Source organism: Haliotis rufescens, unplaced genomic scaffold, assembly GCF_023055435.1.
Source record: "Haliotis rufescens isolate VD_foot unplaced genomic scaffold, xgHalRufe1.0.p SCAF_15, whole genome shotgun sequence".
NCBI lineage: Eukaryota > Metazoa > Mollusca > Gastropoda > Lepetellida > Haliotidae > Haliotis > Haliotis rufescens.
The window spans coordinates 12,377,158-12,392,647 of NW_025963835.1; the positions used below are offsets into that span (position 1 = coordinate 12,377,158).

Genomic DNA, 15,490 nt, shown 5'->3' on the forward strand with positions numbered 1-15,490 from the left:
CCCCAGTTTGTTCACATAGGACACTACCGTCGTGTTGTCGGTCGCCAGCATGAGCCGGGCGTCGACGAGGCGATGCTTCCAGTGATTGACTGCGTTGATCACTGCCTTGAACTCGAGACAATTGATGTGAAGACCTAGTTCGTCTACGCACCACAGCCCCGAGCTCACCTCCCCCTCTAGATGGGCGCCCCAGCCCACTAGAGAGGCGTCTGTATACAGGTTCAACATGGCCCGGTAGGGCCGCATAGAGACTCCTGATAAGACATTGTAAGGGACCGTCCACCACTCCAGATGCGGTCGGAGCCGATCCGGGAGGGCGACGGTCGCACTGTTCACCTCCGTTGCTAACAACTGGATTAAAAACCGTTGCAGCGGGCGGAGTTGGAGACGACCCCGTTCGGTGCAGTCCTGGGCTGATACAAGTAGCCCTAACAGCTGTTCCCAAAAGTGAACAGTCTGTTGCACCGCTAAGACTTTGGCAATCATCGCCTGAATCTTGTGCCACCGGTCTGGGGGGACAAAGAGGCGATGGGACACCGTGTTGAACCGACCTCCGATGAACAGCAAGTTCTGAGAAGGGGTTAACTCGCTCTTGGGGAGATTGATAATCCACCCCAATTGCTCCAAGAGCCGACGTGCGAAAACGAGATGGCGTGACAGGGTGTCCGTCATTCGATTTGCTACTAGCGAGTCGTCCAGTAACGCGAAGTACCGGACACCCCTCCTGTGGAGGAACCCCACTATGGGGGTGGTTAACCGGGTGAACAGCCAGGGAGCGGACGTGTGAGTTCGGCACTGTCCTACTTGGGAACGAGAAATATCCTGGAGTAAAACCCCGGTGTTATTTCTGGTAGAGCTAACTCCCGTACTGCCCCTTCTCCACCAACCTGCCAATGGCATCGGAGAGGATGAGAAGATCGGTTTCCGAATCGAAACCTGCCAACGGGGCAACGGTGAGCGGCGGATTTGCTTTGAGATCAAGCCGATAGCCGTACCGAATCGTGCTGACCACCCACGGGTCGTCGAACACTTGTTCCCAATTCTCCCAGTAAGTCTGGAGTCTGGCTCCCACTGGGGAAGGAGAGGGGGCCCTGACAGGCTGCCGCAGGCGCAACTGTCCAGGGCCAAGTGACTCGGGTTCGCCTAAGGGCCAACCAAAGTTGGCGCTGTCGGCATACGAACCCCTCCAATGAAAGTCACCTGGAGGGGCCCTTGCCGTCCGTCGACGACTTGGGCTTCCCCCAGTTCCCCGTCTTCCCGCGAAAGGGCAGCTGATTGCCCATACCGGAGCCCTCAGGGCGGGGCTACTTCCCAGAGGAAGAAGAACCCGACCCCTTAGACCTACCGGCTGCAGCAGCCTGGGGCGCGCTCCGGTTAGGAGCGGCACCCAGGTGCCTATGCAGGGACCCAACAAGAGCAAGTGTGTGCCGAGAGTCCTCGGCAACGTACTCCAGGGAAGCATTTAAACTGAGCAGGCAGTTGTAAATGCGCTGGTCACGGTCCGTGGGAGAACCTTCGACCAGACGGGCCGCTGCAGCCAAGTAAGTGTCTCCGTGAGACATGGAGTGCCGAGCGAGGGCGTCCACTGAAGTGGCCGGGGACGGAACAACCAGCGGCCTATCCGGAGATAAGGCCGCCAGCTTGGAGTCCACAAGTAATGCAAGTAATGCAGCGACGGAAACCCCGGACAGCCCACGGGCCGCCAAGGGATCCGCCGCAGCCGTGGTGGTGGTACCCGCAAGGGGACCCCGACCGGACGAGCCGGCCACCACAGGGGTGGAAACGGACTGCACATACAGCCGGTAGCGCTCGCTTGCGGCACACCCCGCAGCTCCTGGTTGCGGGGGTAGAGGGGGTGGAGGACGGCGAAACATCCATGTCAGACATTTTGTTTGTACTATGAACAAAGAGCAAAACATGGTTACAACACACGCACCACAAATAGTCACAAACGAGTATTTTCACAAGAAAATAAACGAGCAATGGGAATATAGAACATACACATATAACATATAGAGGAATAAGTGATGTAAAAAACCCAAGATATACTAGAACAGGGGAACGAAAGACGCAACGTGCATACGAGACACCCCGCAAGTATATAGAAAAAAAGGGCGGGAAAAATATTTCCTTTTGGCGGGAAAAATATTTCCAAGCGTAGTTACAGCAAACGCCCCGTAAAAGCACAGTTTATTAGAGAGAATAAACAGTAATAAATATCACCGAATGGTCGGAGAAACAGGAACGCTTGAGCAGTTTATTGTACGTCTTGCTAGAGCAAGCGAAGAGACAAGAGTGAAGGGTGTCACATGGCAGCTAGGTGGCTACGCACGTGCTGCATGAGGTAATTGAGATCTCTGTGGTAGATTTCGCTATAGCAGCAGTTGTGGGAGACAACAGCCTTGGTATAACAGTGGTAACGTATTACTTAATGTAATAAGAACTGACTTTCACTTTGTGTGAGTTCATTGGAGTACGAACCGTCATAGAGTGAGGGACAAACTTTATGAACGTCGGAGCTTACTAAACATCCCCTACTAAGACCAAAACTTTACATGAGATCTGATTGGTCCGCGTGATGTTGATAAAATACTGGGACTGAAATAAATTTCTGAGAGGGAGAATAAATCTTTTATACACCACCATGAAGAAAACAGGCTGCATGTGGATTTCTCAGCGGGAGAATAAATCCCTTATACCCTGTTTTGAAGCAAGAAGCCGCATGCTTTCCACCCCACCCACCCCTCCCCGAGTCAATGAAAGTCACATGACAAGTTAACCTCAGCTAAATCGAACAGCTGTTTTCTATCAATTATTAATTTGTTTTAATTCTTTCACAATTTCATTTCGGTGAGATAAATTCACTGTAGCAATATCACTCGGGGTACATTTCTCTTGATATTAAACCTGACGCAGGATGCATAAAACCCCATGTACCCCTTATGATCGGGCTATAACTTCTATATTAGCTAAAATGGATAGAATTATCATTAAACCGCCCGCATGTTATCAGAAATCAGCGGGCCACTGTAACTTGATAATGCCCTCATATTGCTTGACGAGGGGCCATTATCATGCACGTTTTTAGGTGACGTCATAGGGTAGGGGTAGGTGACGTCACGTTCAATAGTGACATCATCTGGTTTGTTCTGTGACGTTTCCATATTTGTAAAAGTTGGTCAGTGACATTTGTGTTCATTGCAGTAAATGTTGAAAAAACGATATTGTTGTTTCTTTTTATTTGATAACAAATTCTATCCATTTGAGCTATAATAACGGTAGCGCTATTTCTCAGGGCATTATCATTTGCAGAAGCGCTCAGTCTTTTCAACTTCCCTCCCTCGTCGGGCAGTTAATGGAAAACCTCAGGCTTGTGCAAATGATAATGCCCTGAAATATAGCGTTACCCTTATATTATCAGAATAGTTTTAGTTTCATGACCATTTGAAGTATGTTTGTTCACTATCACTCAATCTCTGAAAATAAAGTTAACTCTTTCTCCATGGTTTTAATAAGTGTCCAGATTTTCTAAGTCCCCAGGGTGCTCTTTACAGGGAATATGGTAATTTATTTTAGACTTTCCAAAGAATATGCTACTGAACCTGCCAACTTGGTCAAGGAAAGTACCAGGTTCACTGTCAGTTTACACCATGGCCGTACCTTCTCCAGATGAAGGGGTTGCCGAATAAGACATTGTCCCTGACCGATGCATTAAGCAGCCATGCCCTCTGTGGAGCATATGATATCCCAGTGTCTCTGAAATAGCAATAAATGAGGTGAGGTGAAATTGGGTTTAATGTCGCGTCCAAAATTATTGCACTCATATAGCATGCATCTGTGCGTGTGTGTGTGTGTGTCCGGACTGATGCCGATTTACAGTGCTAGCACACTGAGATACCATGCCGCTGTTGAACATGAATACTCCACTCAGACACAGTATACTGACTCCGAGCCTGACTTTTAGCAATATTCCAGCAGTATCCCTGCGAGGGACACCAGAAATGGGCTTCCCACTTTGTACCCATGTCGTGAATCGAACCCGGGTCTTCAGCGTGACGAGTGAATGCTTTTTTAACCACAAGGCTAAACCACCACCCAATATCCATGATAGGTTTATAACAGGAGTGAAATCAGCAGACATCTGGACCATTCTGTTGGTAGCCCACTAAGCGTTTGCTCTCCACACCAAAGACCCAGTTTTATTCAAAATATGGGCACAAAATGTGAAGTCAATTTCTGGAATACATAACAGTGATAGATATATGGCGGGTAAATTTTCTAGAAGCTGCATGAAACTAAACTCACTCACTCACTCTCACCCATGCATCCCAAAACCCGAGAAACCACTCACTCACTCACCTGGACCACTCCACTATGCCTGATGCAGTGACCATTTCCCCCAACATGGCCGCCAGCAGAGATGACTTCCCTGACCCGACAGGCCCCACTATCACTGTCAACTTCCCTGTGGGGATCTTCAGACTGATATTCTTCAGGGAGAGAGCAGAGCGGTCCAGCTCCCAGCTGAAGTTAGCCTGGGATATTTCAAGCACTGTGCGCAGCTCAATCAACAGGCATTCATCAGCAAATTCATCCTCATCCTCTGTGGAAAAGCCGCTGTGATTCCGCTTCCGCCTGCGATCAGCGGTGGTTTCCGTGTGTGATCCGATGACCGGCGCGCTCGTCTTGCGTACCAGAGCTAATGGTTTAACATCCAGATAGTCAGAGCTGGTGTTGTGGGTGAGGCTGAGACGCTTGTTGTCGAATATGTCCATCAAAGAAGCTCCGCTGTTCTGCCTGCTGTGTCCCGGGGTGTGGGAGATGTGACTCCCTAGGGAACTCATACTGCTGCAGAATGCCTCGTCCTTCGTCAGGGTTGTCAGGGGTAGGCCCGTCTGGGCATCATACTGCACCATTGAGTCCTGCTTGGCCTGTACAAAATACAGCCTTGTCAGCAGAAAGGACTATCCACATGGGATGGATGGATGGATGGAGGATGGTTGTTGAATGGATGGATGATGGATGGGTGGTACTAACGTGGGAAGAATTGATGTATGTATGGATGGATGTATGGTACTCACATGAGATGGATGGATGGATGGACGGACAGACGGATGGTTCTCACATGGGATGGATGGATGGTACTCACATGGGATGGATGGATGATGGATGATGGATACATGACACTATTCACAATGTATGGACAAGGAAACATCCAACTGTTAAAATTATACATAACAAAAGTCGGAAACAAAAATATTGCAAATATTCTCAACATGGATCACATCTCTATTCCCCTCCACCATCAAGGACAACACCTACCTCCTCCTCTGCAGTGTCTATGCCAATGTTGTGTGTCTTCGTCTTGTTGTTGCCAGTGATGTGAGGGCCCTCTACTTCCTGTGACAGCAGGTAGGGCACGAGTCGGGCACCGCTCACCTTGGCGTTGGCAAACGATGCAGCAAATATGGTGAGCAGCTGGAGAGGACTGGACAGCATGTTGAAGAGTGCCAGAGTGGAAAAGGTGCGGCCAGCTGTCAGGGGCTCCGTTTCCAAGTATGGGTAGATGATAAATGTCTACAAAATATAAACATAAATTGTCAATGCAAGAGAATGCCCAGTACTCCTGCCATGTAAATACAAGACAATCAAGTGATCAGTGAAGCAGAGAATCCAGTGACACATTAGTGCATTTACTGATATTGTTGAAACTAATAAAAACGATACATTGATTTTGAATTACGTCTGCAGCTGTACAAGTGCAGAGATACTGCTGCTTGTAAGTAAAGAATAACGTTTTAGAAATATATTTGTTTTGCAACACAGTGGGGGACAGTTTTCATGTCTCAGCCCAAACATTTCTCTGTAGTTGACTACAAAACATCCACAGATTAACTTCTGTATCACAGTAATTATATTGACAAGAAAATAGTCCACAACTTATATAGTTTTGTTTCTTTGTTTTCTGCCACAGTCAGCAATATTCCAGGAATGGTGCCATTTTTATTCCTAATGTATGATATTTTGGATACAAAAAAAACAAAAAACACTCGTCTAATAATCTCTACATACCATGCAAAAATTAAGTGTTCCTTATTATTGTGACTGGGCTGCTTACCAATATTGCCCCAACAGCCGGAGCAGCCATTCCAAGAAATCCTGAAAGAACAACAGCATTTTATTTAGTTATCAAAACAAGAGGACAAAGTCATTGATATCCCCCTCAATTTTAACTACTTGTCATCAATAAGTCAACTAGTTATAGGGATTGCACAAATTCCTGCATTTTCTGTCTTAGTCAAAGTTGTTGCAATGGAAACACCAAAAATTAATTCTTCAAAACTCCCAAACAACAAAAAGGCATAAGTTCACCACTAGACCTATCAGTGTGCCAAATTTTTCTTTTACATTAATGAGGGTAATGATATTCTCTTTATATTTAGATCTGTAAAATTTCATATGAAATATGTATGAATTTTGACATTTAAGTAAGAACTGATGGTATCATAAATAACTCTAGCCACTGATAAAACTTGCAGTCATACAAACAAAACAGACAGGTCTAGTCCTGATGAATAGTGTACCTCTCCTGATAATATACCACATGACAATAACTTTTCAATGAGAACCTAGTCATATGACCAATACTGACCAATGAGCCCCTGATGAGTCATATGACCAATACTGACCAATGAGCCCCCTGATGAAAGTCACATGACCAGTACTGACCAATGAGCCCCCTGACGAAAGTCACATGACCAGCACTGACCAATGAGCCCCCTGACGAAAGTCACATGACCAATACTGACCAATGAGCCCCTGACGAATGTCACATGACCAGTACTGACCAATGAGCCCCCTGATGACAAGTAGAGGGAAGAGGAGGTGCAGCTCCTTCTGCCTGGACTCTGTGACACTGCGAGTGAAGATGTCCTCCCACGCCAGCAGCTTGATGGACTTGATGCCCTGCAGCATCTCATTCACCTTCTTCACCCGACTGTCTGACTGAACCTGGCCACAAACAAAAGGTACATCTTCCCAAACCATCCTCAACTACCACTTTAAAGGACTAATCTGCATTCTTCTGTAAGATTTGTTAACATGCTATGTTTGGTGTTACATGCTGACAAAAGTCAAAACTCATGGTCTGCATGTATATAATCAGCATCCCCCTCTCCATCGCTGCACTTATGGGGAAAGTGTGCATTAGGAAAATACAGTATCCAGTGTGTTATACCTCCAGTTTAAATGGACAAATACCTGGACCTATTCACTACCATAGCTTCACTGGATAACCAGGAATGATGTCAACTTCAGACAAATTTGAAATATTTGAACTTGCAGTGAACATAACAATTGATATTTCACTGCAGTGAACATAACTCTTTGACGAAACTATTGTCATACAAGAGTGACCTCCCTCAAATTGTCTCCCTTTATCGTAAGTGTCCAGCAGGTACACGAACTGTTGACTTCCTTTTTGTTCGTTCCACATTGACAAGGCAAAATAATGACAGATGGTCATTGGTGAAGTTGACATCGCTTCATGCCCTTTCTTATTCTCTTGAAAATGATTCGTTATAAACTGTAAATATATCACGTAACTCGTCAATTGAGACCGTTTGTTTCGCAGTGTGCCATTTTTGTTACTTGACCAGCGTGTATTCTTTCGCTTCCAACAGCGGTCCCAAAGTTTTCAAGAATATTTTTTGTTAAAGTTGATTTGGCACATAATCATATCTATATGTATGATACAGAATTTTAATGTTTGTTACTTTTTTATATATTTTTTATGATTTTGCAAACCCTCAACTACTTTTTTAGGGGTGGTGACCCGTCCCTGTGTGTTAGGTAGGGAGAATTGACGTTTCAAGGTTTTACGTTTGTAATGAAATAATTAATTTTCCAGTAAACAACGACACAAAAAGTATATAATAAATAGGACATTCCATGTGTCTCGTGAAATATCATGTTTCTCTCATCTTGTGACGAGGGAAAAGGAGATATTTTCACTCGTGGCTATGCCTGTAATGAAAGTAATTATCAAATCTTACAGTACAGTACACTACACCATTTCACCATTCTCTATAAGGACCCTTGAAATAAGTAATTTAGGGTTCTCTGGACTCCTACTTTTATAGGTGCAGGAAAAACTCTGTTGAAAGTACAATATCACACACAACAATCTGTCAGACAGCCTACCAGGAGCTTTTTCTGGAGCCGCGACAAGACGACACCGACGATGTAGATGAGCGGGCCACACAAGACGACGAACATTCCACCTATCACAGCGCTCCAGCCCATCCGGAAATACAGCAGGATAATAGTCACTAACACCTGCCAAGATACAAAAGTTTCATGTTACAATTGTCATCCAAATTTCATATTCATAAACATAATATTGCTGTTGTCAATTGGAATCATTTACTGATAAGAATATTAGTTGTCATTAGACTGCCAAAACAAGGTTCATACAGATATGGAACACAAATCAAGGCCTTTTCCAGGGTTTCCAAGGCTTTCAACTGTAATCATTAAGGCTTAGTTGGGTTATTTGTCTTAGCCTGTCAATATTTTGTTTGAATCAAGCATACTATATATTAGTCGTAAGGCCTAAAATGCAGTATGAAAATAACAAATTTTCAAAGATTTATATCCACAAACAACAAACAAAATAAAGTAAGTCTGTCATGAATTCTTCATGGTCTTTGGTACACCAATTTATCACTGTGACAAAACACATTTAAACATTCTTGGTAAAATAATTCTGCAGAACGTATACCTGGAATTTACCTGGAATAAAGTGTGAAATGTTAACCTGGAATTTACCTGGAATGAGCAGTGAAATGTTAACTGGAATTTGGTATGAAACGTTTTCTTCGAATGGTTTGAAACGTTTACCTGGAATGGTATGAAAAGTTTACCTGGAATAATATGAAACGTTTACTTGGAATTGTATGAAACACTCACCTGTAACAGAATGAATGGAATGATATGACACACTCACCTGGAATGGTATGACACACTAACCTGGAATGGTATGACACACTAACCTGGAATGGTATGACACTCACCTGGAATGGTATGACACTCACCTGGAATGGTATGACACACTAACCTGGAATGGTATGACACACTCACCTGGAATGGTATGACACTCACCTGGAGTGGTATGACACACTAACCTGGAATGGTATGACACACTCACCTGGAATGGTATGGCCCAGATGTAGTGGATGAAGAAGAACATGTGCATGAGGAACATGGAGTCCACTATCATGTGGTTCATGATCTGACCAATGGTCATCTTGCCCTTACTGAGCACCATGGAGGACAGCCTCAGGGCCTTGTCGTACACCAGAGTCTGAAACAGAAACAGTGATGTCAATCATCTTATTCAACTCATCTTTTGGCCCCTTTTGCCACACGGGGGCACGGGTGGCCCAGTCGTCTAAGGCGCCGTGATTCGCTGTGCAGAGTTGCTTCCCTTGGGCACGCCAGAAACCTATGATTGTGGGTTCGAATCCCGGTTCGCCCCGATTACGTTTCTAGGTCTGGCAGCACCATACCCGTGTCTGTGGGTTTCACCGAAGTGGTAAGCGTCTGAGACCTGCATTACTTCGGGATTTCCTCCCACATTAAGCTGACACGCCGTGATACAACTGGAATACTGTTAAAAGTGGCGTTAAACCCAACTCACTCACTCTTTTGCCACACCATGTCTTCAATAATCATAAGGTCTCTGGTGAAAACTGTAAAATAAAATCATGAATATTTGGAAAATGGTGTGTGCTATTTATCATTTGGCAATTCTTGTTCAGTAATCGTGTGATTTGAAAATAAATCCTTGACAAGAATGCTTCACCCTCTTCCTGATGCACATGCAAAACATGCTACTTGGACGGTTTTCTTTGAATAACAAGTGAAAGAGTTACTTCCCTTTGCATCAATACAGATGGAAGAATAAATGACTCTGAGAGTCTGATCAAAGCTTATTTTCTTTCCACGTTGGTATCATGAATATTAATGAAGGTTAGGTTTGTATATCTGTCACTGATACAACCCTTAGAACTAACTGCAGTCAATAATGACAACCTAGACCAAAGTCCAATTCCACAAAGCAGTTTTAGTGCCACGATGATACGTAAGTCTGTGTTAGAGCATGGGACGTACGACTTGGATTAATTGTTGTGAGTTACCTGTATGGCGGTCCTGAGTCGGATGCCCTCCCTGTAGACGAGGTAGTTGTGGTTCTGCAGCAGCGTATGCTGCAACACCGTAGCCAGGAACAGAACAACAGCCAGGACATACCCGTTCCACACGAACTGGTCCACTTTCACATACTGAAACATAACGTTCACACTGATGATAACTCCTGCGTGTACATGATACAGGTGACAAGGTTCGGCCTGTTCACGAGCGTCTATGCTTGTCAAAAGAGGCGACAAACGGGATCGGGTGGTCAGACACGCTGACTTGGTTGAAGCATGTCATCGATCCCAATTGCATGGATTGAGGCTCATGATGTCAATCACTGGATTGTCTGGTCAGACACAATTATTTACAGACCGCCGAATAGAAGGCCAAGATTGTATGGCAGTACTTCCCACAGGCTATGCAAAATCTCTCCTGTTCAAATGTTTATTACATTGAAGCTAGAGACAGACAATGATTTTGACGGATTAAATCGTAAAGCCTTCACTATCAATCAGAATGCCCAATGTCAAATCGACTGGATAGAACCTGCGATGTCTCGCGTGGAAGTCAGTTATGGATGATAAAACAGTATCTCAGTTTTGGAAGTCCAAACATCTCATATTGAAAGATTCCGAATGTAACAGTTACTTCAATTCCTACAAAAGGATTATTTTTCATGTTCCTTGACACCATATTGGTACCATTTTTATTATACATGCTCCGTGCATGAAAAGATGAAGAGCTGACTACAGTCAAGAACGACATAAGCCTGAGGTGTATCCTAGTATTCATATGTCCATGCACCAAGTATATGTACACAGATTAAAAATTTGTGTCTAACCTTTACTTGTCCATACAAAATCAGTCTTTGAAAACAATCAATATCTCTGACGATTATTTGTGACTGACGACTTAGTAAGGCTTAAAAAAAGTCTTGGTTCTCAGGCACCTTCCGCGTCATCATAAAGTTCGCCGCCATGTTTCGTTTTTATTGCCATTTTCAAAAATAACAAAAAAATCCTGAAATATTCCAAGTCCAATTGTAGTCCAATACTGTGTTCCAGTATTTTATTCATCAAGGAATACATTTATGTAGGGAGGCCCTTTCCCAGGCTGATTGTACACAATCCAATATTTGGTTACACAACTGTTTATTTGGTTACATACTAGTTTGAACAACAACAACAAAAAAAGACACCAGCCTCCCACACTATATTTGCCTGAGAACCAATTCTTTTCCATTTTTAAGCCTAAAGATACCACGTTTTAAACTACAGTCATCGTTGTTGTTATTATTGACAAATGATATAAGACGAAGTGTAACAATATGGACCTCTGACAATGATTTTGCTGGAGCAAAAAGTCATCAGAACAGTTTCGAAATTTACAGACAATTGTGAAAAGAGTGTTCAGCCTATGCATGGTAAGGATGTTTTGAATACCAATCAGTCAATGTCCGACAGCATGAACAGCACACGTACATATATGGCCGTCTTGTTCCTGCTGTGGAACTCTGGGTCTGTGATGTCGTAGGCGTAGTCCACGATGTACTGAATGATGACTGGGCCGACAAACGAGAGCGAGTCCCCGAGGAAGCGATACAACGCTGCCAGAACCAGCATAGGCCAGAAGGCTCGCAGGTAGGTCTTGATCAGTGATGGCTGCCCCCCCTTCTGTGTGGCCTTAAACTGGAAGAAAACATTGGAAGAGTGTCACCACATCTGTAGTCGACATCCCAGAACAAATACTGTATTCGACGTAATAAGCGCCCATGGTGATATTTGCTAATATATTGGCTAGTGTACAATCCCAATTATCACCCCTTTCCAATTGATCAATGTACACAAGACTTATTTATTCGTGTATAATACACACTCATGTGTTATATGCACCCTTAATTATGGGCAATTAAATTCTGGAAAATATATCTGTCGTGTATAATACGCAACAACTTTTCTTTTGTATCATTTCAGGCTGTCAGCATAAACCATGACATTTACAATCTTTCAACTCTGTTTTTTTTTTCTCACCAAAATTATATTCTAATAGGAGCCCCCTATTTCTAATTTTGAGAGCACCCTGGCCGCTTATTACGTCCAATACAGTAAAGGACAACTAAAATAAGAGCCAATACTGCAAAATAAACGTTGAATGTTGTGGAAAGACAGTGAAATATTGGTGACATGTAAGAAGTGATTTCAGTTTGGGGGCGTTAATCGGGTACAAACCTAACAAACAGTGTGCACACTGTGTAAATAATACAATTTGTGAAAATCATCTTTGGTCAAAGACTCGCTCCTGTTCAAGAAGTAGAAACACACTTCCTTAAAACATGCAACATCAGACGGTTTAACCATGTTGGCCTATTTTAGCTTTACCTATGCATATAGGTGGTTATAAGTCCTATACACGTAGGGGTTAAAATTAACAAAGTAAAATTCTAATTCATATGACGTTATTAACTATTTGTGAAAGTTTTGCTAAATTCCATAATTGTGCAGATCCTTTGGGTCAAAAATGTCTCTTTTCAACATCATTTCCTTTGGAAACACACAGGGATGGATTTAACCATATAAAACATGTACCAGTGCATCCTGATCTTGAAAGATGCAACCTAATATCTAGTTCTGCATGCACCTAGTGCATGTCAAAATTGTACTAATTTGTAAATGCTTTCGACACAACACTGATCTTAACACATTATTTAGCATCCAAACCACTTTTCCCAGTGTTATGTGTAATTTGTCATTGTTCCTTGGGCTTGACATCATCAAAGTGTCGGTACTTCATGATTACCGGTATGTGCACATATACTTGTGATGAATTACAGCAATACACCATTATGTTTTGTGAAAGCTGACCAGCTGGCTAGGTACCATGAGTGCAACCTTGTTTAGTCCGGTGCAACCTTGTTTACTCCGGTGCAACCTTGTTTAGTCCGGTGCAACAAGGTCTTGATGTCAACATGCACCATCAGTAATGGATCAGTAATCAGAAACTTCTGTCTGCTTGATGTTCAGGGAGTAGTTCTACCAAGCTAATAATTGGATACTAGCAGAGTCTGATGATCAATATATAGAGGATGTTTCATGTGTTGAGTGAAATATCATGTTTCTCTCATCAAGTAACGAGCAGAAAGGAGATATTTTCACGAGAGGCGTAGCGAGATGAGAGAAACATGCTATTTCATGAGCCACATGGAATATTCTATATATTATATACTTTTTGTGCAGTTGTCTACCGTTAAATTAAAGGTATTTCATTACAAATATAAAACATTGAAATGTAAATACTCCCTACCTAATGCGCAGGGACGTTTCACCACCCCTTGTAGTTGTGACTTAAAAAGTAGTTCCGTGTTTGCAAAATCTTAAAAAATATACACAAAATTAACAAAAAAATATTTGCGGTTACTAAAATTTTCTTATCATATATTTGGATATGATTATATACAAACTCAATTAAAAAATATTCTTGAATTCTACGAGACCCCTGTTTGAAGTGAAAGAATACATGCTAGTCAAAAAACAAAAATGGCGCTTTGCAAAATGAACAGTCTCATTTGCTGAGTAAATCAGAATTTACAGTTTATAACGAAACATTTTCACGAGAGACCATTTGTCATTATTTTGCCTTGTCAATGTGAAACTAACATCAAAATGAAGTCGACAGTTTGTGTACGGTCTAGACACTTACAAGAAAGGGAAACAATTTGAGGGAAGGTAACTCTTGTATGAAAATTGTTCCATCAAAATGTTATGTTCACTGCAGTGAAATAAATATCAAGTGTTATGTTCATTGCAATGAAAATATCACTTTTCTCAAGTTAGGAAATCTTGATCATTCACAGTGAAGTATATAATAAAATCTGTGATTGTATGAACCCTATACCATGTACACCAGTACAATGATCAACTTGATAATGATTGACCTCACCTAGTTGTAGTGAGAAATATTCTTTCAATCGTAACTTTTAGGTTTTATCAACTAACACAGGTTTGAGACAAATACCAATTTGGTGACACCCACATGCACGAGTACAAAGCTAACAAGCCATCATCAATATGTTGCTAGGATTCAAACCCACAGCTTTCTGAAACAAATTAGAAAATGGATTCCGAGATCGTTCTACCTTTTCCTCCTCAAATGCAAACTGTAATTTCTTGAACTGGGTTTGTGCTTGTTCACTCTGAAACATAAAGACAGCAGCATATATATATACATGATGAGTCCTTTACACAAGGCAGGATTAACATGATTAATATACAAAGATAACAATAAAATGACGAAGCCAATGAGTTAACAGGAGAAAAGCCCATTATCTTGATTAAGTACAATGAAGGTGTGATTATAGGGTTGACTGTGGTATCGGTTTAGGTTAGGTCTACTATTGCCTACAGTAACAAACGCCTACACAGAATAATAGCTACAGACTATGCTGACTATGTTTCTAGTAAGTGAGTGAGTGAGTGAGTGAGTTGGGTTTTATGCCGCTTTTAACAGTATTCCAGTTATATCAAGGCGTGTCAGCTTAATGTGGGAGGAAAGCTTGAAGTTATGCAGGTCTCAGACGCTTACCACTTCGCCGAAACCCATGAGCACGGGTATGGTGCTGACAAACCTAGAAACATGATCGGGGCGAACCGAGATTCGAACCCACAATCATAGGTTTCTGGCGTGCCCAAGGGACGCAACTCTGCACAGCGAATCGCGGCGCCATAGACGACTTGGCCACCCGTGCCCCCATGTTTCTATTGAGAACAGATATGTTTTCATCTATAGCTGCAAAACCAGATATTCTTTTAATTTAGACTATGAGCCAAAGTATTACACTGCATCAATGTGATTGGTGAACTGGAAATTCTGTAGAATTGTTACTGTGTATGTATAGCTGTCTTTATACGTATCATTTTCCCTTTCATCCCAAATTTTAAAAACAAGTCACCCAGCTTTGCGAAATGGATACCACATTTCAGATTTCATCAATATTTTTCAGAACATTCTGCGAACCACGTGGGTTCAGTTGGCATGTTCATCCTTACAACCAGAAACACAAAAAGCACTACACTGTAATCTTGAAATGAAACCTGAGTCTTTCATGCGACTTACTCACTGCCCTTGACAATGTGACATGTGGGACACCAACACATCACCATCCCAAAATCTACCACAAGCACCATGCTGTAATCACATTTGGAATAAAACCTGACTCTTTCAAGTGACTAGCCTTGACCATTAAACTTACTCACTGCCCTTGACAACAACAAATGCTGACACCTACACATCTCCTTTC

General features: G+C 42.7%; 1 protein-coding gene across 1 annotated transcript in view; it reads right to left on the reverse strand.

Moving 5' to 3' along the window:
• LOC124111349 (ATP-binding cassette sub-family C member 9-like) overlaps positions 1-15,490 on the reverse strand; it is a 78,700-nt gene that overhangs the window by 46,511 nt on the left and 16,699 nt on the right. The window contains exons 3-12 of the mRNA XM_048396151.1: positions 14,330-14,386; positions 11,679-11,885; positions 10,200-10,343; positions 9,209-9,364; positions 8,203-8,337; positions 6,849-7,011; positions 6,119-6,159; positions 5,323-5,577; positions 4,360-4,931; positions 3,661-3,756 (exon numbers count right to left, since the gene is read on the reverse strand). Of these exons, the coding sequence (XP_048252108.1) occupies positions 3,661-3,756; positions 4,360-4,931; positions 5,323-5,577; positions 6,119-6,159; positions 6,849-7,011; positions 8,203-8,337; positions 9,209-9,364; positions 10,200-10,343; positions 11,679-11,885; positions 14,330-14,386 (1,826 nt within the window). The remainder of the gene's footprint in view (positions 1-3,660; positions 3,757-4,359; positions 4,932-5,322; positions 5,578-6,118; positions 6,160-6,848; positions 7,012-8,202; positions 8,338-9,208; positions 9,365-10,199; positions 10,344-11,678; positions 11,886-14,329; positions 14,387-15,490) is intronic.